Source organism: Tachypleus tridentatus, chromosome 10, assembly GCF_004210375.1.
Source record: "Tachypleus tridentatus isolate NWPU-2018 chromosome 10, ASM421037v1, whole genome shotgun sequence".
NCBI lineage: Eukaryota > Metazoa > Arthropoda > Merostomata > Xiphosura > Limulidae > Tachypleus > Tachypleus tridentatus.
The window spans coordinates 92003182-92028157 of record NC_134834.1 but is presented as its reverse complement, the minus strand read 5'-3'; the positions used below and the strand labels follow the sequence as shown (position 1 = coordinate 92028157).

General features: G+C 32.8%; 2 protein-coding genes across 15 annotated transcripts in view; both read left to right on the top strand.

Moving 5' to 3' along the window:
* Positions 1–13230, top strand: part of LOC143229861 (uncharacterized) — a 116760-nt gene extending 103530 nt beyond the window's left edge. For 7 of the 14 annotated variants that reach the window (XM_076462709.1, XM_076462704.1, XM_076462705.1 and 4 more), the window contains 4 exons: positions 2825–2918; positions 7058–7163; positions 7856–7964; positions 12971–13230. In XM_076462709.1, the coding sequence (XP_076318824.1) occupies positions 2825–2918; positions 7058–7163; positions 7856–7964; positions 12971–13059 (398 nt within the window). In that variant the 3' untranslated portion in view covers positions 13060–13230. Of the gene's footprint in view, positions 1–2824; positions 2919–7057; positions 7164–7855; positions 7965–8201; positions 8309–12970 lie in introns of all 14 variants that reach the window. The other 7 variants (XM_076462717.1, XM_076462715.1, XM_076462716.1 and 4 more) reach the window with 2 other exon arrangements.
* An 11418-nt stretch (positions 13231–24648) lies between these two features.
* LOC143229859 (DNA replication licensing factor MCM3-like) overlaps positions 24649–24976 on the top strand; it is a 51675-nt gene continuing 51347 nt past the window's right edge. The window contains 1 exon segment of the mRNA XM_076462700.1: positions 24649–24826. Coding sequence (XP_076318815.1) covers positions 24758–24826 — 69 coding nt within the window. The 5' untranslated portion in view covers positions 24649–24757.

Genomic DNA, 24976 nt, shown 5'->3' with positions numbered 1-24976 from the left:
CCTCATTTAAAGTACATTATACCCAGTTTAAGCTTTCATACATTAAAAATGAGGTCTATTAGGACTATATTTGGGATAGAAAGATTATCATACGAGGATAGGTTAAGATTTCTGATATTGTTTTCTTTTAAAGGAAGACTTAGAAAGGATCTAATCGAGGTGTTTAAGACTGTTAAAAGAGCGGATAGTGTTGGTCTATTGTCTTTTTGTTTTCACACGTAATGATAAGAATGGTAGGACTAAGGGACTGAAACACAAAATTTGGAAGACTAGGAGTCATTGCCAGCTAAAACAGTTTTACTTTTCTATAATGTATTTGACTTTTAAAATGGGTTAATTTAGAGCTGGTGGATGCTTACTTTTATCTGGTGGAATGTAGTAAATTTAAGGAACTTGAGGGAAGACTTGATAAATGTTTAAATGAAAAACCAGTCTTTGTTTATATACTTTAGTGAATAGGTTCCTTGTTATTCTTAAATGTCATGTTATGTTATATGTTATCAAATAAACCTAAAATACATTCTTATTTTACCCAACTATCAAAAACTCATAAAGTGACCAGAATAGCACGTAATTAGTTATTCACAGTACATTTTCTGAAGGATCACAGAAGTCATCAAACAAAATTAATTCTAGATTTCTTTTTTTTTTTACATTTAATTCAATAAGTCTTCGACCGAATCAAGTTAAATAATTAACACACCATCAGTTTATAATTTCCCAAGTTTATTACGTTGAAGATAAAGATTAACAAACTCATGAAAGAGCGAATATAAACTTTTAACAATTGTACTCGTTAGTTTTGATAGTTAATCAATCTACTTCCAATATTACCCTATCATTACACAAATAGGTTCCAGTTTTTAACATTCATAAACAGTTACCTTTCGTCACAGCTTTTAATGCAAACCTTGCTAAATCATAATGATGTTAAGCAAACAAAATTATCGAGTAATTAAGACTGTGTTCACGTATTTTAAAACATTTTTTTGGCTAGAAAGTTTTCAGATAATAGATTATATCTTCAAGATCAATATATTTCGAAGTTATAGTCTAACTTTCATACAAAAAAATTAAAATATTCAACATGATTGGCACCTCATACGTTCACTTGAGCTGATCAGGATTCAAGTATGCTGTGTCTAGCTTTGAACTTCTGATTAGAGGATAAATAATCAGTCCTCTGTATCTGTCACCATAAGTGTTCTATCCAATTTTTTTAAGCCGAAGAATAAGATGGACTGTCACTTTTATAACGAGTCCAAAGGTGCAAGTATCAAACGTATTCAATGACGTCACCTTTTTAATTCCAGATCCTTCGATATGCAGCCCAAAATGTTAACTTCTAGGTCACTCCCGGCTGTATTTAGAATAAATGCAAAAGAAAGAGAAATGATATACATCCACATCAACCAGGTTATAAAAAAATGACATAAGGATTTTGACATAAAAATAGATCTTCAGCTTAACATTGAATGGTATATATATATATATATATATGAAGACACCCCAAGTGGTACAGCGATATGTCTGCTGACTCACACTGCTACAAACGGGTTTCAATACCCGTGGTGGGCACAGCACAGATAGCCCATTGTGCAGCTTTGTGCTTAATTCTACGCAAGCAAACATATGAAGACAAAAATGTTGATAAATCTTCATATAACTGTTTTTTTGTTAATACAAACTGCTCTGAACAAACAAATTACCCCTGTACACTTACTTATAATATTTATCCAACTGATTTTGTCTAGGTTTTAAATGTATTGTCCGCTACAACGAAATATGTACATGGAAAATTCTATGATGCGCCTGAGGTTTTTATTTATATTTCGTAATGTGCTGTACGTTAAAATTGTTATAATTTTTTGTGTTTTTGTATACTAGAGTGTTTGAAAAGCCACATTTTATTAATATTAAGCTATATTTCAATAATAATTTCATGGTTTATCATACTTCATAAGATTGGGGCTTAAACCGTTTACTTAAAAACATTTTTCCATCTAACTATGTAGGTTTAAGACGCTAAAAATCGGGTTTCAATACCTTTGATGGACAGAGCATAGATAGCCCATAGTATGGCTTTGTGCTTAACAATAGCCAAACAAAAACAAACTTCCATCATGATTGTGTATTTGACCAAATCAAATCTTGAACAAGTCATCACCACTTATTTCTCCACTACACTCAAGCATGACATGTTCTTATATGCTCAACTTTTTTATCACTCATTAATTTTGTATGTTCGCACTCGAGTTAGAAGTCATCTAGTAGTAGACCTTATGCACTAATAACCCAACCAAGATAACGTCATACATTGACACAGCAATTTAACACCTATATTTACTTGTTTCAGCTCAATGAATGGTTTGGGTCATTTTACGTTTCTTTATCCTTCTTTTATTATTCTCTGACACGATAATTTTATTCAACTGCGAAACGCCCGAATCTGCTCTTTAGTTTCTCACCATCTGCCAGTAGAAACAGGGTTCGTTAGTATCTAGAGGCTGTTTGGTTGCTGGGATCTCTCTCTTGAGCACAATAAAGTTTTTATTTTCCTCTTTTACTGTTAGCCTTTTATTAAAATAGGCGATCCTGTTGTGTAGCTTGTAAACTATGTTTCAGTAAAATTCGATGCCATCTAAGTTTCTCATGTAAATCAATATAGAGAAGTTATTAATTGGTGGTTGTTTTAAATTGAAAAGACAGATTCACCATAATCCTTCATTGAGTACAGATGGAAAACTCCAGGGTTAATATACAGTGTATTAAGAAGTCTAATTACTAAAGATAATTATGTACAGTACTCAATGTCTGACTTCAGCTCTTGAGCTCCACGAACTTCAAGTACAAGAAGCTATGAAGCAAAGTTTCGATGAGTTTCGAGGGAATGTTTTCACTTGTCTACGGATTTGTGTGTAAGTAACTTGTTCTTGTAGTTTTTGATACGTATCCAAACCATCATTAATTAACACTAATTTAACACTTAAATCACTTTTATATTCAATGAATGAATTTCAATGCGATTTTGCTAAGAATTTTGATGTTTTTCTTGTTTCAAAAATGCCTTGCCTAAATTTTGCTTTATGTAAAGTAAAAAACGTGCAAAACATTCTAAGTTAAACAACTCACAATTGTAACCATATTCAGTTGTAACGTTAAAAGGTTGACTTGTGTTTTCAATAAGTTATAAATAATGTTTAAAACTATGTCATTCATTATCAGTAGCTAGAAGCCAGAAGACATTAACAGCTAACCCATGATAGAACTTCGGCCACTACTATCATAGAAATAGTCCATCTCATGGTTTTCTGAAGAAGACAGCTGATTATCAGCTGAAAATTTGGACAAAAGCTAACTAGCGATTAGCGTCTAGTTATATATATACATATATATATATAATACATATATATTGATGAGTAAATGTAGGTAATATTGAAGATTTTTAGCCATACCAACTATTGTTTCACCACATTCGCTGCATACCTTGGATCACTGTAATGCCGAGGTATAAATCCCAACCCTTCAAGCCTTGTTTCTGGGGGAACAGTATGATAAATAAGAATGTGTTTATACCTGTTAGCAGTCAGGGTGCCATTAGTTTTGTGTAAATCTGCAGCCCACAACTGTACTTGCCCATCAGTATAATTTTGCAGTTGATATTGCGTGTCTACCACAATACCGTTCTCCCTATAACCACCGAATAAACTGTGGTTTTAATTTTGCCAAACAGACAGTTTCAAGTTGAATCTGCAAAACGCACCCTCCCCCAGCTATGATTCCAGTTTTTGAAGTCTGATGCACATTTTAGTTTTTAGGTTTGCTTATCAGTACTTAGCAGTGATTGTTATGCAGTTACGTCCAATTGAAGTTACTTTGTACTACAGTGTATCTTACTCTTCTAGAAATAATGTTCACACTTGTAGTTACAATTTATAGCTGATAAGAACTCTGTAGCACATAAACAACATGCTCCGGATTATATAACATTGTTTTTTAAAAGTTTGAGCTATATTATCTTCATAATTTCCATTATAAACAGCAGTAGTTTCACTTATCCTCTTCAGGATAGCAGATGCTACTGGAATATTGAATTTCCTTTCAATTTGCTGCATAGAAATTTCATCAGTCAAACATTTATTTTTACACATTACGACAGAATTATTCAATGCACTGAGATCAGTATTTTCATACATTTTACTGATATAAACTTTAATACTTTTATTTATTAAAAGTGCAACACTTTATTGAAGAAATAACAGTTTAAGAACTTCACTGTTTTTAGTACAACATAAAAACTACATCAATAAAGATATAAACAATCGTGTTCTTCCTGTGAGGAGAGAAAATCTATTTAAAACTGTGCTATGCTGTAAAGAAATGGGTGTGTCACATACGATAGTTATCTTTCTCATTGTCTGAATCTTGAATACCCAAAGTATGAAATTGTTTATGGATTCTGTTTGTGGTGTCATTCAATAGCTGGCGTCGTATTTTAGAAACTTTATTGTTTGTTTGTTTTGAATTTCGTGCAAAGCTACTCAAGGGATTTCTGCGCTAGCCGCCCCTAATTTAGCAGTGTAAGACTAGAGGGAAGGCAGCTAGTCATCACCACCCACCGCCAACTCTTTGGCTACTCTTTCACCAACGAATAGTGGGATTGACCGTAACGTTACAACCCCACACGGTTGAAAGGCGAGCATGTTTGTTGCGGCGGGGATTCGAACCTGCGACCCTCAGATTACGAGTCGAACGCCTGGGCCTGTAAACTTTAATAATCACTTATGGCATTGAGATATTGTTGTACTTAGTACCACAATAGATGGCAATGGCGCTATCGTATATTTTATTTTGGTCACACAGATATACAGACGGCCACATCATTACCATTACACTATAAAAGTAAGATTGTAAAGCTTTCTTCATATCTTAAAAATGTAAAAATAAATTAAATATACCGTTCTCTGAATGTAAAAGTTTAATCAATATTCAAATTACAGAACTGTAATTTTAGTTATTTCTCAAGCTGTTTATCCAAACTCAAGTTAATTGTGTTGCAAACTTTCTATAAAAGTTATTCACCAAACAATAGTTCATTTAAACGTTTTGAATTTGATAATCTAAATAAAGGAGATTACACTAAATGTATCAGATTTCATTCTATAAATTACTATAACTACACTATATATTGTTGCAGTTCATTCTACAAAGTTTCATCATGAATAATCTGCCTAAACAATCTATCAAAGAATACACTATATATTTACAGGTATACAAATTCAAATAATTCAAGTTATAAAAGTTTAGTTTTTTGTTAATCAGGAAATAAATGTTTTCCATCTATAACGCTATTGTTAATCAAACCAATCATGACAGTACTTTTTGCAGTTCTTTATAATTACACACGTCTCAACCTTTTAAACGTTAGTATTTAACGTTATTATACGATATTGTACGTAATATGTTGTGCATTTTGGTTTGGATGCTACCTGAGTGGACTTTTAAGGGAAAAAACAACAACAAAAACCTCTAGGATATTTCACCATGCTACTTTCTATCCAGATTTCACATTATAAATAAACACAACCATAATGTTATCAAAACAATCAATAATTTTTATCGAAACTTTTATTATTAATTATTCTGATGGCATAAGTAAAAAAAATTACATGTTATGCGTCCACGTGTTGCAAAGCTTGTTTTGTTGTTAAGCCTAAAGTTACACAATGAGCAATTTGTGCTTCGCTTACAATTAGTATTGAAACAGGAGTTTTAGCGTTTCAAGCTCTTAAACTGTGGACAGATTAAAATTAGATTATGGTGGATAACTTTCACCATGACGATAGATCTCATCTTTCATGTAATTCGTAAGCGGAAGTTAAAAAATGTAAATCTTCGAAAGACACAAACATGATGAATGTATGATATTCGATGAAAATGTAATGACATCAATAGATATACGAATTAAAATGGTTAAGAATATAATTTTAGGACTGAATATAATACATGACCATGTACCTAAGCAAATATACGATTACGGTGGGAAAGCTGAATAAGTTGGCCAGTGAAACGTTTTGTACCTAATTAACTTACTAATTACATCGGAGTAAATTGTTTATGAACTGTATTTGTTTGGATTATGCAGATGGATGTCATTTTGATATTCTTGCTAATAATGAAACAAAAATGCCAGGTTTTTCTTGACTCTGGGTAGATGATGTCCGGAGAAGATTAAAAGATAATACTAATTTCTCTTCAGAGCCATATTTAAATATTAGATATGTGATCATTTTAAACATTAGCCACATGGTTTTTCAAGTTTTAATATCCATGGTAAACTTAATATAAATATACAAAATTAACCTAATATATGAAATTTGATTTAAGTTTTAAACAAGTATTATAAGACCTCTAACTTCCCTATTTTAGTACGTTCATCATAAATTTTCGAATTTATAAACCAATCTATATCTTGCAACTGTATGTGGCAATAATCTTCACGCGTACGCTATTATTTTTCTTCCAATTTCAGACCAACTGGGAGTCAAAGGGAGGCTTATAACGTTAAAAATCGGGTTTCGATACCTGTGGTGGGCACGAAACAGATAGCCCACTGAATAACTTTGCGCTCAAATTCAAACTACAGACAATAACTTGCACTTTAGTATTGGATTCCTTTTCTAGTATATAAAATGCACTTTTAAAATTACAGTACAACTTTATCAGGAAAAAAATAGATTTCCAACGAATGAGAAACTGGAATGACTGCATTAACTTTTGAGATATAAATTACAAATTGGTCAGATGATTTTGTGTATTGAACTGATTTTCTTAGGCATTTTATTTCCGAAGTCTTCTGAGATATTCTGAAACTGTTTTCGATAAGCAAAGTCTACAGAGTCTGAAAAGTTTTGCATCTTGAAATGTAAGTTCGTAATGGATTCAGGCTGTATATCTTTTGAGTTTTTGTTGAAACTATACACCTTGTTTCAAACTGATGTTATGATCGAGGTTTATTCATCTTATTTTCTCTCTCTCTTCTATCTGTAAACTTCAGAATCATTCATCGGATCTTACATTTGACTCTTGCAAACTATGACTTGCAAAATTTGACTGTTTCCCTGGAAAACCGGATCCAGTTTATACTCCGAGAGAAGTTGTTGGTGAGTAAGAGAAGCATCTATGTCGTTTAATTCAAGAGATGCCACAAAACAGATTTTAAGAAAAAATATATATGTTTTAGAGTGAAGTCACATTGAGTTATCTGCAGTGCCTATCGTGGGGAATCGAAACTCGTCTTTTTAACGTTGTAACTTCTTAGACTTACGACTGTCTCACCGGAGGACCTGTAGGGAAAGAAGAAACACCTATGTAAAGTTTATGGTCTTTATCAAACAGAAATTATTTACATTAGAAGCAAAGGTTATTTATTTGAAAGAAAAGTACAAGTAAGTTTGTTTTTTTTTTTTACGGTTTTAACAAAAGCTTCCCTCCTACCCCACATAGATAGCTCAGCGATAAGTTTGCGAAATTATAACGTTAAAAATCGAATTCCGATACCAACGATTGGCAGATAACAGGTAGTTAATTTTGTTGTTTGGGCTTAATAACAAATAAATGCCAAGAGAAGAAAAAAAACGCCATTAGTATTAAGAACAGTAGATTGATTTTTTTAATACTTAACCAAAACTACTTCTGTTTGTGCAAAGCAAAATTATTTCAAACTGCGCTATGTTTTATTAGAATGAGTTAAATGGCATTTAGTAGGTCAGCAAATGAAAACAGATAGAATCATGAGTGACTTGACTGAAATAAATGACAATAGTTCGGTCTCGAAGTATTTTATTTCATGTAGGGAAAAACTGACCAGTGGACAGTGAGTGAAGAGAACTTGTTGGAACCTATTTTTAGTAAGGAACAAGAACTGAAAGAAATGAAAAAGAAACTACTTGAAGCTCAGAAAGGTTGGTATTTATAAAGTAAAGGCAACAAGAAGAACATCTGTTGACTAGTAAACATCTTCCTAAACATGGGGTAATTTCAATACATCTGGTTGAATAAACACATGAATGTATCCAATCCCATGGCAAATGTTTTTCAATTTATTATTTTTGACACATTATTATAATGATTTTGAAATAAGAAATTATTATATAAAACAGTGCATTTTAGATAACTTACACGGGTGTGTTTTCTTATAGCAAAGCCACATCTGGCTATCTGCGGCGTCCACCGAGTGGAATCGAACCACTTATTTTAGCGTTGTAAATCCGAAGACTTTCCGCTGTTATAACAAGAGACGATAAAAGTAAGGGTAAAAAAAGAAATATTTTTAACCCTTGAATTAACGCTTTGTAATGTATCCAATCGAATGAAAATGCGTTACTCAGTGGTTCAACTGTAAATCTGACGGATTGTAACGTTAAAAACCGGGTTTTCTTTTATTGTTAAGAGATAGCCACTGAACTTACAAGTAATATGAAATTTTGAAACAGGTATTTCTGGGATGATAGATCTACTTCTGTAGAAAGTTCCGTCTTTAGCAGCGAGACATGATCACATACAACGTTTGAGGTACAAGTATATTCCAGTAGTAATTATATTTAATCAAATAATTTGGTTTATGGTAGTGGTTCTCTCTGGTGTTATAATTACTTCCATACAAATATAATGACGCTCCTGACGTTTTATTAATGTTGGGTTTCCTTTTTTGGTTCTTCGTGCTTAAGAATTTCTCTTTAGTTTGTGTTTTACTCAATATTCACGCTAAAATCAGGGATTCAAAATGGCTTTGCTATAGAAGAAAAACACATGCACACTTTATATTCAGTATTTTAATATTTTTAAAGTTTGTTTCGTTTTGTTTGTTTATTTGGAATTGAAAATAAAGCTAAAAATGGACAATTTTTACTAAGCCTACCACGGATATCCCCAGACTTGCTATTGTAGGACTGGAATCCCTTTGTTTTGTTTTTCAGTCATACGTTCATTTATGTTTGACTTCTTTTTGTTTTGCATGTTCCTTACAACATTATTTTCATAACTGTTTCTCCTATATAGAAACTTTCAAAGTTTAAACACCCTAATTTACATATTGTGCCATTACCATATTTTTTATTTCTATATAACTTGAATAGTTTTTACCGTTTGTCCCTGGTTTAGTTACAGTTTTAACTTTTACATTTAGCTGGTGTTTTCTGCTTAATATGTACCTAATCCAGTTAAATATTCATTAATAACACCGAGAAATAGTGTTAGTTCCAGTGGCGTAGCGAGAAACTTCTTCAGAAGGAAGGGACCAACTCATATAAACAGACACAAACAAATTTAAACCAATACACACAAATCCAAAAAACACATACGAAACGCAACTAAACAAAATACTACTAAAAATGAAAAAAACACTTTATTCCTACCTACGCAAGACCGACTCACGCACACCACAAATACACGGCTTCCCCAAACCTCATAAACCAGATTGTCCATTACGACCAATAATGCTCACATTTGAATCGTTTAATTACAATCTTGGTAAATACGTAGCATGGGCATTCTCCAAATATGTAACACCAGCCAGCTCATTCATCAAAGACTCTTTTAATTTCAAGTCTAATCTAAATCAACTTAATCATAAAGCCTTAATGGCCAGTTTCGATGTTATATCCCTCTTTAAAGAAGTCCCAACCGCTGAAGCCTGCAAGATAGCCTTAGAACTCCATATTCAAGACCCTAACCCATCAATAAACATTCCCAGCAACCAATTAGCAACCTTCATAGAATTCATTACGATGAAGACAAACTTTATGTTCAACAACCACAACTATATACAAACAAATGGCCTAAGCATGGGCAACCCAGTATCACCAGTTCTAGCCAATATTTTTATGACACAAGTTGAAACACAAGCAATTAACATAGCATTACATCCACCACTATACTGGTATAGATATGTAGACGACACGATTGCGGGATTCACACCTACAGAACACACACTTAATTTTTTCAATCACATTAATTCTATACATCTCAACATTAACTTCACATGAGAACAGGAAGAAAGCAATCAAATATCATTTCTTAACCTCAAAATTACAAGAACCGATACACAATTTAAAACAGAAATTCACCGAAAAATCACCCATACTGGACTATACATTCCTTGGGATTCAGCACATGAAACAAAACAAAGAAACAAAAAAACTCGACATACTAAGAAACCAAATAAACATCCAGACAAAAAAGCAAAATCAACCAACAAAAGTAAATATATCCCACGAATTAAAAAATTACGAAACCATATACTGCTGCACACCATACAGGGTGGCCCATAAATTCCTACCCATCCATATGTTATTATGTTATATTCAATTATGCATGTATTATAAATTTGTTTCTTTTTTTCAGAGAAATATGGCCGATGTAAGCCCATTTACACTTGAATAGCGTTTTGTGACAAGTACGTGGGTACATTAGCGCAGCGATAATGAGGGACAGCACACAGATACACTGGATACATAAGATATATGGATGGGTAGGGACTTACGGGCCACCCTGTATATTCCCGACATCAGCAGAAAAATAACTAACATTTGGCAAAAACTAGTAACAAAATATGACATTCCAGCTAATACCAAATTTATTTAAAAAAAAAGGCAAAAACTAAGGTCTATACTATGTAAAAACTACACTGACAAACACCACACCAACATTATTTATAAAATACAATGTGATAACTGCCGCGACTTCTATATTGGAGAAACAAGTAGAAAAATGGAAACCAGATTCAAAGAACACAAAAAGTCACCTTCACACGTTTTCGAACACTGCAAGTCAAATAAACACAACATAACCACAGAAAACGCCCAAATACTATATAAACAAACGCAAAATTAAAGAAGCCTTACTTACACAACAACTCAAGCCGAAAATAAACCAATACAAAGGAACACCTGTATACCTATATTAATAAATATAATCAAACATCTAAGCACGCCCTCTACATTCCTACACTCAGTTACACAACCACTTCAAACATGTGGTCAGCTATCGGTTAGTTAGTTACCTCTTCCTTTCTTTGTGAACCTGACGATGACCGAAGAAGGTCGAAATGTTGTTCGCTCCTCTACATAAAAGAATTTTCTCAACCCAAACCAGCCGTTTTTACATATATATTAAACTCTTATAAAATTCCCTAAATAATTACATCGTAGCAATGAATATTAACAGAATCATGCACAATTAAATTAATTACCAAACAATGACTTTATCATTTACCATTACGTTGAAAATGAGTTTGCCGAATTAGTATAATTTTATGTCAGTTTTGACATGAACAGCTGAATAAATAAGATGAATCAATAAAGTTACGACAGAGGGAACTCATCAAACAATTTGTTTTTCAAATAAATAACGGGCTAATTTTGGGTTCTAGAAAATGACACTTAGAAATGTGCTTTCTTTCTGATGTCTTTTGGTGAGTAATTTTTATGACATACAACGCTAAAATCTGGAGTTCGATTCTTGCAGTTTAAAAGGAGTAGACGAGTCATTGTGAAGCTTTTTGCTAAGCAAATGCATTAATCTCTGGGTGTTTTTTTTTTGTAGCAAATCCACATCAGGTTATCTGTTGAGTCCATCGCGGGGAATCGAACCCCTGATTTTAGTGTTGTAAATCCGTAGACTCACCGCTGTACCAGCGGAGTACATAAATTAATTTAACAATATCAAATGTTCTGTCTTTTGCTGTAAAAATCTCGAAACTTGTAAAATGAGACCGTAGTGGAAGCTCATCAGTGCATATTGTGAGATCATGTGCACTGATAACGATGAGAAAGATTTTCTATATCTATCAGTCCACTTCGAACTTCACTTTTTCTGAAGATGTAGAAATTATGTGAATAGAAAAAAAAAACATGGTCTAATACGTTATTATGTTGAAGTGTATTATGGGGATTTACGTTAATCTTTGCTTTAAGAGTTGTAGGTGTAGTCACTAGCATAAACCATTCTTTTCAAATATTTGTCGTATGTGTGTGTATCTGGGTATGATTTTATAATTCTTCTCAGACGTGTAAGTTTTTCATGACAAATGGTTAAAATTAACGACCATGTTTGTATTGTGATACATTGTGATTAAGTCATTGTTTCTTTGTTTTGTGAAGTATTTTAGGTCCTCTTGTTTTCAGTACTAGAATATTTCTGTGATTATTGTTTTACTGTAGCACATATTAAAATGTAGAATAGCGTTACTTCTTTCTTAGTATCGCGATATCTTAGGCAATCGCTATCTCAGACTTACAACGCTAAAAACCGGGTTTCGATACCCGTGGTGGATTGATAGCCCATTGTGTAGCTTTGTGCTTATTTCACAACAACAACGCCATCTCAAATATTATTTTTATGTTGATATAATTGAAATTAAGTTAAAAGGAAAAGAAAAGAAAGAAGTCTGATCTCAGAAAAGCTTAATATAAAATACGTTTCTGAATAGATAAAAACAATCATAAACAGCAAACAAAAAAACAAAGTTTATGTCGTATAACCTAAAAACAAAATGAAAAACTTAAATTATAGTGCAGTTACAATATTCACCTAAGAGGGGCCTAAAGTTTTCTTAACAAAATCTTAATTTGCCGCATTCCACGTGTTGAGTTGTTTCAGTTTAAAACAGTCTTGTCATGGAGCGAAATGAACGTCATCATAAAGGCATGAGGTATTAGTTCTTGTTTCGTCAGCCTGTTTCGAGTGTCTTCAAATAACTAAACTTGAGGTATTAATCGTTATTATAGTCTGATCAAAATTCTAATCCAAATCATACGAGTAGGAGACCTGGAAGTTAGAGAAATATCATAGTTTTATCTTTACTATTTCAAAGGTGCAAAAATTTTAAAACTATACACATAGCTTCATCAATCAAAACACGATATTTTTTATTTCTTTATTTGTATTTAACCCTAAAAATATATTTCAGAACTTCAAGCAGCTCGAGAGGTGATTCATCACTTGGAACAACAGAAGGAAAGAACTGACAAGATAAGGTTGGATGAGGAATTTGGATAAAGCTCATTTAATAAACGTTCATCATAATATAGAAAAACAAATAAGGATAATAACGCCTGGCTGATACAGGATAACTAATACTGTTTGTTTAGCTACTTAAAATGATATTGGATAAAAGCTACAAATGCATATAATTTTTATGTTGTTAATAAAAAGTTAATTTTTGTGTGATATATTTTTTCTTCTTTTTCTGATGACTGTTTATCAAACACATTTTTGAACTTGTAATGTTCAGCTACAATATCATATAAGGGATATGTTCATGAAATGTAATAAGTTTACACAATATTTGAGACAAATTATAATAATGTGAATATTTGGTGTGGCCCGGAACTGCCAGGTGGTTAAAGTACTCAACTCGTAATCTGAGGATCGTGGGTTCGAATCCCCATCACACTACACATGCTCGCCCTGTCAGTTGTGGGGGGGGGGACGTTATCATGTGATGGTCAATCCCACTATTTGTTGGTAAAAAAGTAGCCCAACATTTGGCGGTGGGTGGTGATGACTAGTCTTTCACTGCTAAATTAGGGTTTGTTAGCGCAGAGAGCTCTCTTGAAGCTTTGCGCGAAATTCAAAACAAACCAAACCAAAATTTGGAGAATGGATATTGAACGAAATAGTAATGCGCTGTATAGTTGTATTATATAAAAAGGACCCCAGGTGGAATGGTGGAGGCTCTATGGACTTACAACGCTAAAATCTGGGGCTTGGTTCCCACAATAGACGTAGCATGTATCCCAGTGTGGCTTTACTCTAAAAACAAAACCAACAGACAAATCGTAGAAAAATAACGTTTTATTATGCGATGCGTTCACTATACTAAACTGAAAGGTTTTTGAGTTTCACTGTTTACAAATTATAGCATTATATCCGATACCAAATATTTCGATAACAGCGTCTAACATTTAATAAATAACACATTTAGTAGACTTATTGCTTAAATACAAATAACAACATTCAATGATGAAACTTTGTAGAATGGACGGCACCTGCCTGTTGTGGAGACACAAATATGGAAGACGACGTTTCGAAAGCCTTCCGCCTTTCATCTTCAGGTCTAACTTTAGTTTAAACGATAAACTAATCATTAGACGGTTTTAATAAAACAGACGAACAAATGGTATAAAATAATCGAGAAATAACTGAGTTCACAATTTTAATAGTTTTATTAGAATGTTCACATTTCGGTAGTTTAGTTAACTGTATCATAATTACAGGTGGTGAATACAGTAAGGAAATCCTTGTCTCCATGTAAAATAAAGTCTCGAATTAGTCAATGCTGCTTAATTAATAAACATCCGAGGACAAAATTTTTTATCATTATAAAAAGGCAATCCGATAAACACGTGTTAACTGATTACCGGGTAGCGACAAAGTAACTCGTTAATAAGTTTGTTTGTTTGTTTTGGAATTTCGCGCAAAACTACACGAGGGCTATCTGCGCTAGCAATCCCTAATTTAGCAGTGTAAGACTAGAGGGAAGGCAGCTAGTCATCACCACCCACCGCCAGTTCTTGGGCTACTCTTTTACCAACGAATAGTGGGATTGACCGTCACTTTATAACGCCCCCACGGCTGAAAGGGCGAGCATGTTTGGTGCGACGGGGATTTGAACCCTCGACCCTCAAATTACGAGTCGAACGCCTTAACCCACCTGGCCATGCCGGGCCCTCCTTAATAAGTAACTTTCACTACTACCGTTGTTGTTTGTCTCAGAAAATTGTCCACAAATACCTATATAAAAGTTAATACTTTCAACAAAAAAGGCCATATCTCAGGCTGATGAAAATAACACAAAATCTAACTATATGTTCGTTCGGCCCGGCATGCTCAGGTGGGTTAAAGCGTTCGACTCGTAATCTGAGGGTCGCGGGTTCGAATTCCCGTCGTACCAAACATGCTTGCACTTTCAGCCGTTGGGGCGTTATAATGTGACGGTCAATCCCACTATTCGTAGATAAAAGAGTAGCTCAAGAGTTGATTCGTCATCATCACTAAATTAGGGACGGCTAGCGCAGATGCCCTTGAGTAGCTTTGCGCGAAATTAAAAAAAACAACCAAAAACAGACAATCATAAGTCTTTCTCTATTCAGTGCCATCTATCGATTGGAGGAATGTTTATATCTTAATTTGTATTGGACTCGATAAACAGTGAAATAATAATAGTAGAATGTATAGAATCTTTAGGAGAAACATTTATTTGTTATATATAATTATATGTTTTCGTAAACAGCACTTCTAGGTAAACTATAAATATTTAACCTTTTGAATTAGACTTTCAAAAGTTTTTGGTACTCTTAATTATCTGACTTTTTATTGTCTGACTTTAATTTAATTTGATAAGCCTGCCATTCGTCATCAATAGAGTAATAATATGTGCACATCAAAATAGATGGTCTGGACTAAGAAATGTTTTCAAAAATTGAACGAGTTCGTATAAGCCATTTAAAGGTAGGGTTTGAAACTGGTTCAGTTGAATCATACTTTGCACAGCTTCAAAGCTGTAAACTAAGCCAAACAATAAAATATTTATTTTGTTCTAAAAGAAACAAAATGTGATCAAAACAACAGAAAGAAAAGGCAGAACTATATTGCAATATATTTTTGCTAAGGTCAATCCGGATAGTTAACATTTAAATACTTAATAAAGAAAACATCATTTGATTTTTTTACGTGGAGCTGATCAGAAAAATCTACGTTTTCTCCCCTCACTTTGATCCGTACGCGTGACCAGTAATGAGAAGATGTTATGTTTGTCAAAAGAATGCTTTCATAGCTATTTAAAATTTGATTAGAAAATGGATGTTTATAACAGTGAATTCTTTGGGGTAAAAATTACAAAATAATGGGCATTTTTTTATATTTTATATTACTTATGAGCAATGATCTTTCTGACAGAAGCACAACAACATTGAAAGTACTAAATTTTCAGCCAAAATACATAAAAACTTTAAAGAAATAACAAATTTTTTACACAGAAGTATGCAAAACTGAAGGTGGTCAAACTTTGCACCAATAACAAGTAATCGGATCAATGATAATGCATTAGACTTTTTACAATGCGTTCAAAGTTAGTTGGTAGTTCTTGCAAAGGAAAGGCAAAATCCAATAGGTCAGATTTGAGCTAAGCGAAAACAAAGGTTTAACACTTGTTCTTTTGGGTATAAAAAAATAATGGATTTTTTCAAAATGGCTGACAGTTCTGGTGTTACTAAGGTGGTAAAAATTTCAGCAGAAAAAGAGAAAAGAAGATCCATCTTAGCTCGTGTAAAGCACTAAAGTTTAGTGTTGGGATCGTATTAGTTTTTCTGATAGACAAAAAACAAAGCTTAAGGAAGTAAAACTGTCTGTTGGAAAACACATCAAGAGGTCACTTAAGTTGTTTTTTTTTCTTTTTGATCAGATAATAGATTCTTATGTAGGTTTAAATGGGCTTAGAATTTCTTGTAAATATAAGGTAAATATGAAGGTTGTAAAAATTTTGAGGAAACGATGAAGTTGAAAATCTTGACAGGTAAAACGGAAAAAACTGAAAATGATCTCAGAAGAAAAACTAACTCAAAAACCAATATTTGAGATTTGTTTACTTAAATAATACATTTAATTCACTCGAAATGAATTGCGTTTTTAAGCAGAATAACAAACAAATTGTTGGTTTTATGTCAAATACAAGAATCTAGAATTTGTATTTTGCAAGGGAATAAAGAATACCTGAATGAACTGGGGTTTCTGACAAAAGAACATTAATACTGAAAGATCATTGGAAAGTTCGATGGAATAGCTGATTTTTGAGGTTAATAAGATAAACTTGAAGAATGTGAGATTTTCTACACACAGAAAAAGTCTTATTATTTTAACGAGACGACTATTATAATAGAGAGTATTATATATATCATTTTTATCACCAAACTATCTTAATTTATCCATTACTTGAACGAGGCAAATATTATGTCTTAAAAGCATTTTGTCATATCTAACGTTTCACTTCTATAAATGCTGAAAAAGAATAACATTATTATTCTACCACAGATTGTATTTTTCATTATTGAAGTTTTGATTTTGTACACATTTGTCGTACTGTAATATATTTTTTGCTTTTATATCTAATTTACATAACATATCTTTTATAGTTATCGTTCTGACGAGAGCGGATTTTTCGTGATAACATATTTATTTAAATATCTAAATAATATACATTAAGGTTTATTTTGTCCTGAGTACCTTATTTAGTTGCTGGGAAATAACTGGAGATATTTAGGACTATTGTCTTTAAAGAATCAACAAATATCTTCTTGAGTATAACTTGTCTAGGCTTGCCTTTTCTCTGGACAGAGGCCCGTAATTTGAAGGTCGAGGGTTCGAATTCCCATCATCCCAAACATACTCGCCCTTTCAGCCGTGTCTTAACTTGAATTTGATCAGTAAAACTGCATTTTAACTTACCAGAAATGTGTGCAATCCATTGATAGTCTTTAGTCCTTGCATTACACAAAATTTGAAGAATTTTATTTCTCAGAAACCTGGGGACTGTTAGTTGAAACAAAAATTGGGAAACATATTTTATGGTTGATAATAATGCCACAGCAACCTTCCTAGACTTATAACTGCTCATAAAAGAACCACACACTACAGTTGTCCGTGTTAAATTTCTCAATAAGTGATGGATAGGCTTCACTTTACTGTATGCCAAGGAGTGGTCACTGTAGCTTCGACTCCATATCTGATCTTTTCATTTCTCTGGAAGATTTAATTGTGATATCAAATCACTAATAGAATTTACTTCCCATGATTTAATGTTATGGCAGAAATGGTTTTAACTCCTACACAATGCCCCAGGTTTGGACATTAGTGGAACAAAAAAAGCTAAACACTTCTACACAGATCATCATTGCCACTAATTGTCTTATCTGCTGATGGATGACATCCAAGAGTTTTACTTTTAGCCTCTCTAATATGATCATGGGTGGCATCAACCAGAGCCAAGGCAGAACGACTTTGGTCAGTGAATGCCTAGAACTTCTGTAGACACTGCGCAATTCATTCGCAGAATTACCAGATCATATAGCAACATAACTAAAGTCGTCCATGAGTTTTGTTTTGTTTGGTTGTTTGTTTTGAATTTCGCGCAAAGCTACACGAAGGCTATCTAGAGGTAAGACAGCTAGTCATCACCACCCACCGCCAACTCTTGGGCTACTCTTTTACCAAGAATAATGGGATTGACCGTCACATTATAACGGCCACACGGCTGAAAGGGCAAGCATATTTGGTGTGACGGGGATTCGAACCCGCGACCCTTGGATTACATGACTTTTGTGCATTGAAGTTACAAATCAGTGGCAGAATCCAACTGGCCATTCATATTTTGTTAGTTTTCCTTCATATTTCTTTAGAAACAATGGGATGCATGTCCTGGTCATTTGTAGCATTGGTAAAAGATTGATGTACGGAGGAAACTTTCTCCTAGACCGAACAGCTGTTTCTAAAAGCTCTTATTTCTCACCTTCTAATTTTTCTTCTTGGTTCTAACTCCTTTGACTAATGACATTTAATGAAGTTTAAAGACTTAAATCAACAACAATATTTTAGAAGTTTATTCGTCATAAGAAAAACAAACACTTTGTTGAAACAAATCCTGTTGTCATGGTGCCATATTTTTACCTTCCAACCTAAGATATTTCGAGGTTCATCTTTTGTTTTTCGAATAATTTGGTAGGTGCCACAAAATAAGAAGACGATCTAAAGAAAATTGTTTTATAGAGCAAAATCAGAATTATTTAAATATCATCTGAGTTTGAAGAAAGGAAAAAAACTGGACACACTGTATAAACCTGATAAACAATCTTTATTTCAACATAAAGTAAGCGCAAAATGTACTATATGACATCCGTATTGCAGAGCAAATATGTAACATCAGCCAGCTCAATCATCAAAGACTCTTTTAATTTCAAGTCTAACCTAAATCAACTTAATGATAAAGCCTTACTGGCCAGTTTCGATGTTATATCCCTCTTTACAGAAGTTCCAACCACTGAAGCCTGCAAGATAGCCTTAGAACTCTATATCCGAGACCCTAACCCAACCATAGAAATTCCCAGTAACCAGTTAGCAACCCTAATAGAATTCACCACGATAAAGACAAACTTGATGTTCAACAACCAAAACTATATACAAACAAATGGCCTAAGCATGGGCAACACAGTATCACCAGTTCTAGCCAATATTTTTATGACACAAGTTGAAACACAAGGAGTTAACACAGCATTACATCCGCCACTATACTGGTACAGATATGTAGATGACACGGTTGCGGGATTCAAATATACAGAACACATACTTAATTTTTTCAATCACATTAACTCTATACATCCCAACATTAACTTCACATGTGAACAGGAAGAAAGCAATCAAATATCATTTCTTAACCTCAAAATTACAAGAACCGATACACAATTTAAAACAGAAATCCACCGAAAAATCACCCATACTGGACTATACATTCCTTGGGACTCAGCACATGAAACAAAACAAAAACTCAACATACTAAGAAACCAAATAAACACAGCCATAAAACTATGCTCACCAGATAAAATTAACGATGAATTAGACAAAATAAAACAATACTTCATCAACATCAATAAGTTTCCTCCACAAACTGTAGAAAACATTATACGCACACACCTAGACAGAAAGCAAAATCAACCAACTAAAGTAAATACAGCTCACGAATCAAAAAACAACGAAACCATATACTGCTGTATACCATATATTCCCGACATCAGCAAACAAATAACCAACATTTGGCAAAAATTAGTAACAAAATATGACATTCCAATTAATACCAAATTTATTCAAAAACCCGGCACAAAACTGAGGTCTATGCTATGTAAAAACTACACTGACAAACACCACACCAACATTATTTATAAAATACAATGTGATAACTGCCGCGACTTCTATATTGGAGAAACAAGTAGAAAAATGGAAACCAGATTCAAAGAACACAAAAAGTCACCTTCACACGTTTTCGAACACTGCAAGTCAAATAAACACAACATAACCATAGAAAACACTCAAATACTAAATAAAGAAACAAACATAAACAAACGCAAAATTAAAGAAGCCTTACTTATACAACAACTCAAGCCGAAAATAAACCAATACAAAGATACACCTGTATACCTATATTAATATAATAAAAAAAAAAATTATATATTCAAACATCTAACACCGCCCTCTACATTCCGACACTCAGTTACACAACCCCTTTCAAACATGTGGTCAGCTTCCGGTCAGTTACCTCTTTCTTTGTGAACCTGACGATGACCGAAGAAGGTCGAAACGTTGTTCGCTCTTCTATGTAAAATATTTTCTCAACCCAAACGAGCCGTTTTTGCATATAAAAGAGCAAATCAATATTTGTAACAAATCAAGTCGATTATAAAATATGTCGAAAACTTTAAGACGTTTTGTTCCAACCAAAGAAAGCATGGTGTTATATACTAATAAAAATAATTTCTTTACTCTTAGGATGAAAGCATTACCCACGTTACTGACAGTAATTCTTACTTCAATATAAGGGAGATATTGTATAATTAGGCAAACACCTGACTTGCCAGTGGAGAATATCATATGCTTTTCATTACAGAAATCTTTCCTGTAAAAAGTGTACTTGATACTCTACTTGAAAGACCCAGTTATTTAAGTAACTAGTGTAAAAGGAGCATTTTTTCCTGGTTAATATACTAAAAAATTCATTGAAGCCAAAATAAATATACCTACATCGTAATTTTCTTCTATACTATCTCTTCCTCTGTAATGATTTAATATGTTCACATTTCTACTCTTCAATAATTAGTATAAAATATCTCTTTAAGTAAAGTGAGTTTGTTTTTTCTAATTATCCATACAGTTTTTTTGTCATAATGTCATTGTAAACGAGATGTTTGTAGTTAAGCACAAAACTATGCAATGGGTTATCTGTGATCTGCCCACCACAGATATTGAAACCCGGTTTCAAGTAGTGCAAGTCTGCAGACATACAGTTGTACCAAAAGGAGTATAAAGTAGAAAAAAGAAAGGTCGTAAACATGTTCTAATCCTTTTACTGATTCATAGGAGCTTTAACCAGTTTTACATGTTTCATGTCAAGATAAGCCCACCCCAATTGGTGACAGATACATGTACAAGTTGATATAAGAAAGGGATAACGCGGGTAGCATTTCTCAAAATGCTATGTTGCAGAAAGTTTTAAGTGTTTGTGTGTGTTTTCTTTACAGCAAAGCCACATCGGGCTGTCTGCTGAGCCCACCGAAGAGAATCAAACCCCTGATTTTAGCGTTGTAAGTCCGTAATCTTACCCCGAACTAGCGGGGGGCAAGTTTAAAGTACTTATTAAGGATACCATTCTTGTTATTGATAAGTAATCAGGTTAGCTAGGTTTTTCTGAAGCCAAAATGGCAGTCATGGTTAGGTTTCTAATTTTTGAAGTTATAACTAATTTTCATATTGAAAAAGACAATTACATGATAATTCTACTGCTGATTATGTTTTTTATAAGTGCTTAAAATGTGTTAATTGTGCATGCTTTTATATAAAAACATAATTTTATTTTCTATTGTATTATTAAAACAAAGGATTATTTACCGTGTGCTCATTCCAAGTACTTAACTCAAAATTTTGGGGTTATAAGGATGCTGCTTTTATATACAACATTGATTTTTATAGCAAATGTTTAACCTTTGAAAATTAGTTATAGCTTCAAAAGTTATAACTTAGGTTAAGCATTTTTAAATGTTCCTTTTTCTCTAAAATTTACTTATTCAGGTATGTCGTTACAAAGACAATTTCTCTCATAAAAATTCTTTACCAATTTCAGTGAAACCTTAAATTAACTTCATATGCGCATATTCTCCACCCGAATCAACAATTCTGTCATGGTCTTAAAAAACAAATATCTTATTAAAATTTAACAACGTAAAACGTCGCTTTTCAATTGAAAACTAGAAAAATTTCTGTAGTTATTATTTTGTCAGAAACTTAATCATTTATGCTTCGTTGTTTCTACGCTATAGCTAAAACAAAGGATTATTTACATTGCGCCCACCTCAGGTACTTAATTCAAATTTCTGGGGTTACAAAGATACCGCTTTTATATAAAAAAATTGCTGTTTATAACAAAAAAGGGAGACCTTTCAAATTTGTTGTCTTCTATCAAAAACATTACTTTGTTGTTTAATACTCATGACGTAGGAAAGTTAATATGAAGAATTAGTTTGCAAATAGAATTATTTTAACGTAGAGAATAGTCGGTTTATAATTATACAAAAATATTACCTTATTATATCTGAACATAAAATATGTTATACACAGTGTTTTAAATAAACATTTTGGCCACCCGTGTTTTCATTTTTGTTTTACCGGAAACATAAACTTGGATATAGCTTTAAAGATAACGGTTGACTAACAAAAATGTTATGTTTTTATTTGGCCCGGCATGGTCAGGTGATTAAGACACTCGACTCGTAATCCGAGGGTCGCGAATTCGAATCCCCGTTGCACCAAACATGCTCGCCCTTCCAGCTGTGGGGAAGGGGAGGGTTATAATATGACGGTCAATATCACTATTTGTTGGTAAAAGAGTAGCTAAAGAATTGGCGGTGGGTGGTGATGACTAACTGCCTTCCCTCTCGTCTTACACTGTTAAATTAAAGAAGGCTAGCGCAGATAGCCCTCGTGTCGCTTTGCGCGAAATTCAAAACCAAACCAAAGTTTTTATATAACGCTTAACCATAGGCCAGAAGTATTTTTGTTGTAATTCGTGAAAGGAAAATCACTCATAGCATCAGTTTTCCGAAATGGTGGATCGAGCATGACTATTGTTAATGTTTCATGCAATGGAATCGTAATTCCACGATTTTAGATGCTACAAGGAAAGATGAAAATAATTCGTGTTCCGCACTTCGAAGTCACAAATGCCTTATAAGGATGACGGTCAAATCTTATTATTCGGTAAGATAAGGATAGCTCGACAGTTAGCTGTAGACGTTGTTGATTATCTGTGTTCTCTCCAGTCTATCAATTCAAAATTAAGGGCAGCTAATGCAAATAGTCTCTTGATAGCTTTGTGTGAATATCCGCAAGTGAGCCAACAAAAAGTTTTAACATTTTTCAAAATTTATTTGATTTAGTCTTCTAGCGTATACATACTAAAACGCTAAAAAGCAGAGTTCCATTTCATGAGATTGATAGAGCACATATAGCCTATGGTATAAACTTTGTGGTAAAACAAGCATTGTTTCAATAAAAAAAAAAAATTAGCTAGATCAATTTGTTCTTATAAATAAAATTAATTTTCTCTGTAGAGATTTTATTAAACCTTTATTATTGTTTTTGGCGAAAATTTCGCCCCTCCTTTAATATCAGAACAGTAGGTCTGCGGACTTTCACTGCTAGAAACCGGATTTCGATACCCGTGGCGAGAAGATCACAGATAATCCATTGTGTAGTTTTGAGCTTAAAACCAAAGCAATCAATCAACAATCAACGAAAGGCTCGACTATAAAACATTTTAAACTTATTTTTCGACCGTAAATGTTGAGCTCACACATTATTAGTTAATGTCCAGAGGTGTTAAGAATATATGTATATATATAATTGATTATTTTTAAATTCATGTTTTGTTTCTGATAAAAAGGTTATTATGTATCAAAATCTACATTATCTTACCTTTCAATTGGTAAGGTTTTTGCGCTATGGATAAAAAAACAACAAAAATACATTGAATCTTGCCTTTCTTCTGCTACGAAGTTCAACCCAGTTATGACTTATTAGAAATATTTGTAAATTTGACAAGTTTTCTGTTGATGTTCTATTAAATAAAATTCCATTCGTTAATTTATTTTCAGCGAAACTATTAAACGTCATAAAATGTGCTTTTCTTTTGCAAAAAAATTCAATTCGGTAATGGATATCAGACATGCATTATGTCTCTTAATTTTCAAATGATGGATATTGAACATTATAAAATTGTAGAAATATGAACTGTTATCTCATAAAATAGTTAATGATTTTATTATCACAAAACAAAAATTTCTATTAGGTCATACGTTTGGCTGTAGTATGAGTGAAAATTTGACCACTACAATTTTCTCAAAAGTATTAACGTGGTGATATATATTTGTATATATATATATATATATATATACACACACATATATGAATATTATATATAATACAAATTTCAGAGGATTAAATGTTTAATTTTGAGTTCTTGAGAAAATTTTTACAATCCTGGAATTCATATTTCTTCGCACAGAAAAATTAGTATTTTAATTCTGTTATTGTTTAAAGAAAACTTTACACTGAAATATAATGAAAACTGTGTTTAGTAATATCAAGATTTTATGTGTGTCTAAAGTTCATTTCTGGTGATTTTGTGGGATTAGTACTCAATACATATGCTAATTTTTAAGCAAATAATATAAGATAATATTTATATTTTAGAATGTTACACCATTGGCTCCATTGACTATTTATTTTCTAAATATATTTTTCTTTGCATCAAATGCCGTAAAAGTTGTACACGATCACGTGATTAGATTTGGCGCGAATGCTGGATCCTTCATTTATTGTGATATAAGAAAGTACGAAATATACTAGTTTATAGTAAAAAAGTTTTAACATTAGAAATACAATGACAACAGATATTGATCAGAGATTACGTGATATTCAGAGAGATTACTTAGATTTCTTAGATGATGATGTAAGTAATGAAACTTGTCAGAAAAATTATTTGGTATATTAATTATATAACATTAGAGTTTATAATAAGTTATGATAACCATTTTTCCCTCGCCTTTGTTTAAGCCTGAGGTTAGAACTAAAATAATTCACTTACTCAATGAATTAACGT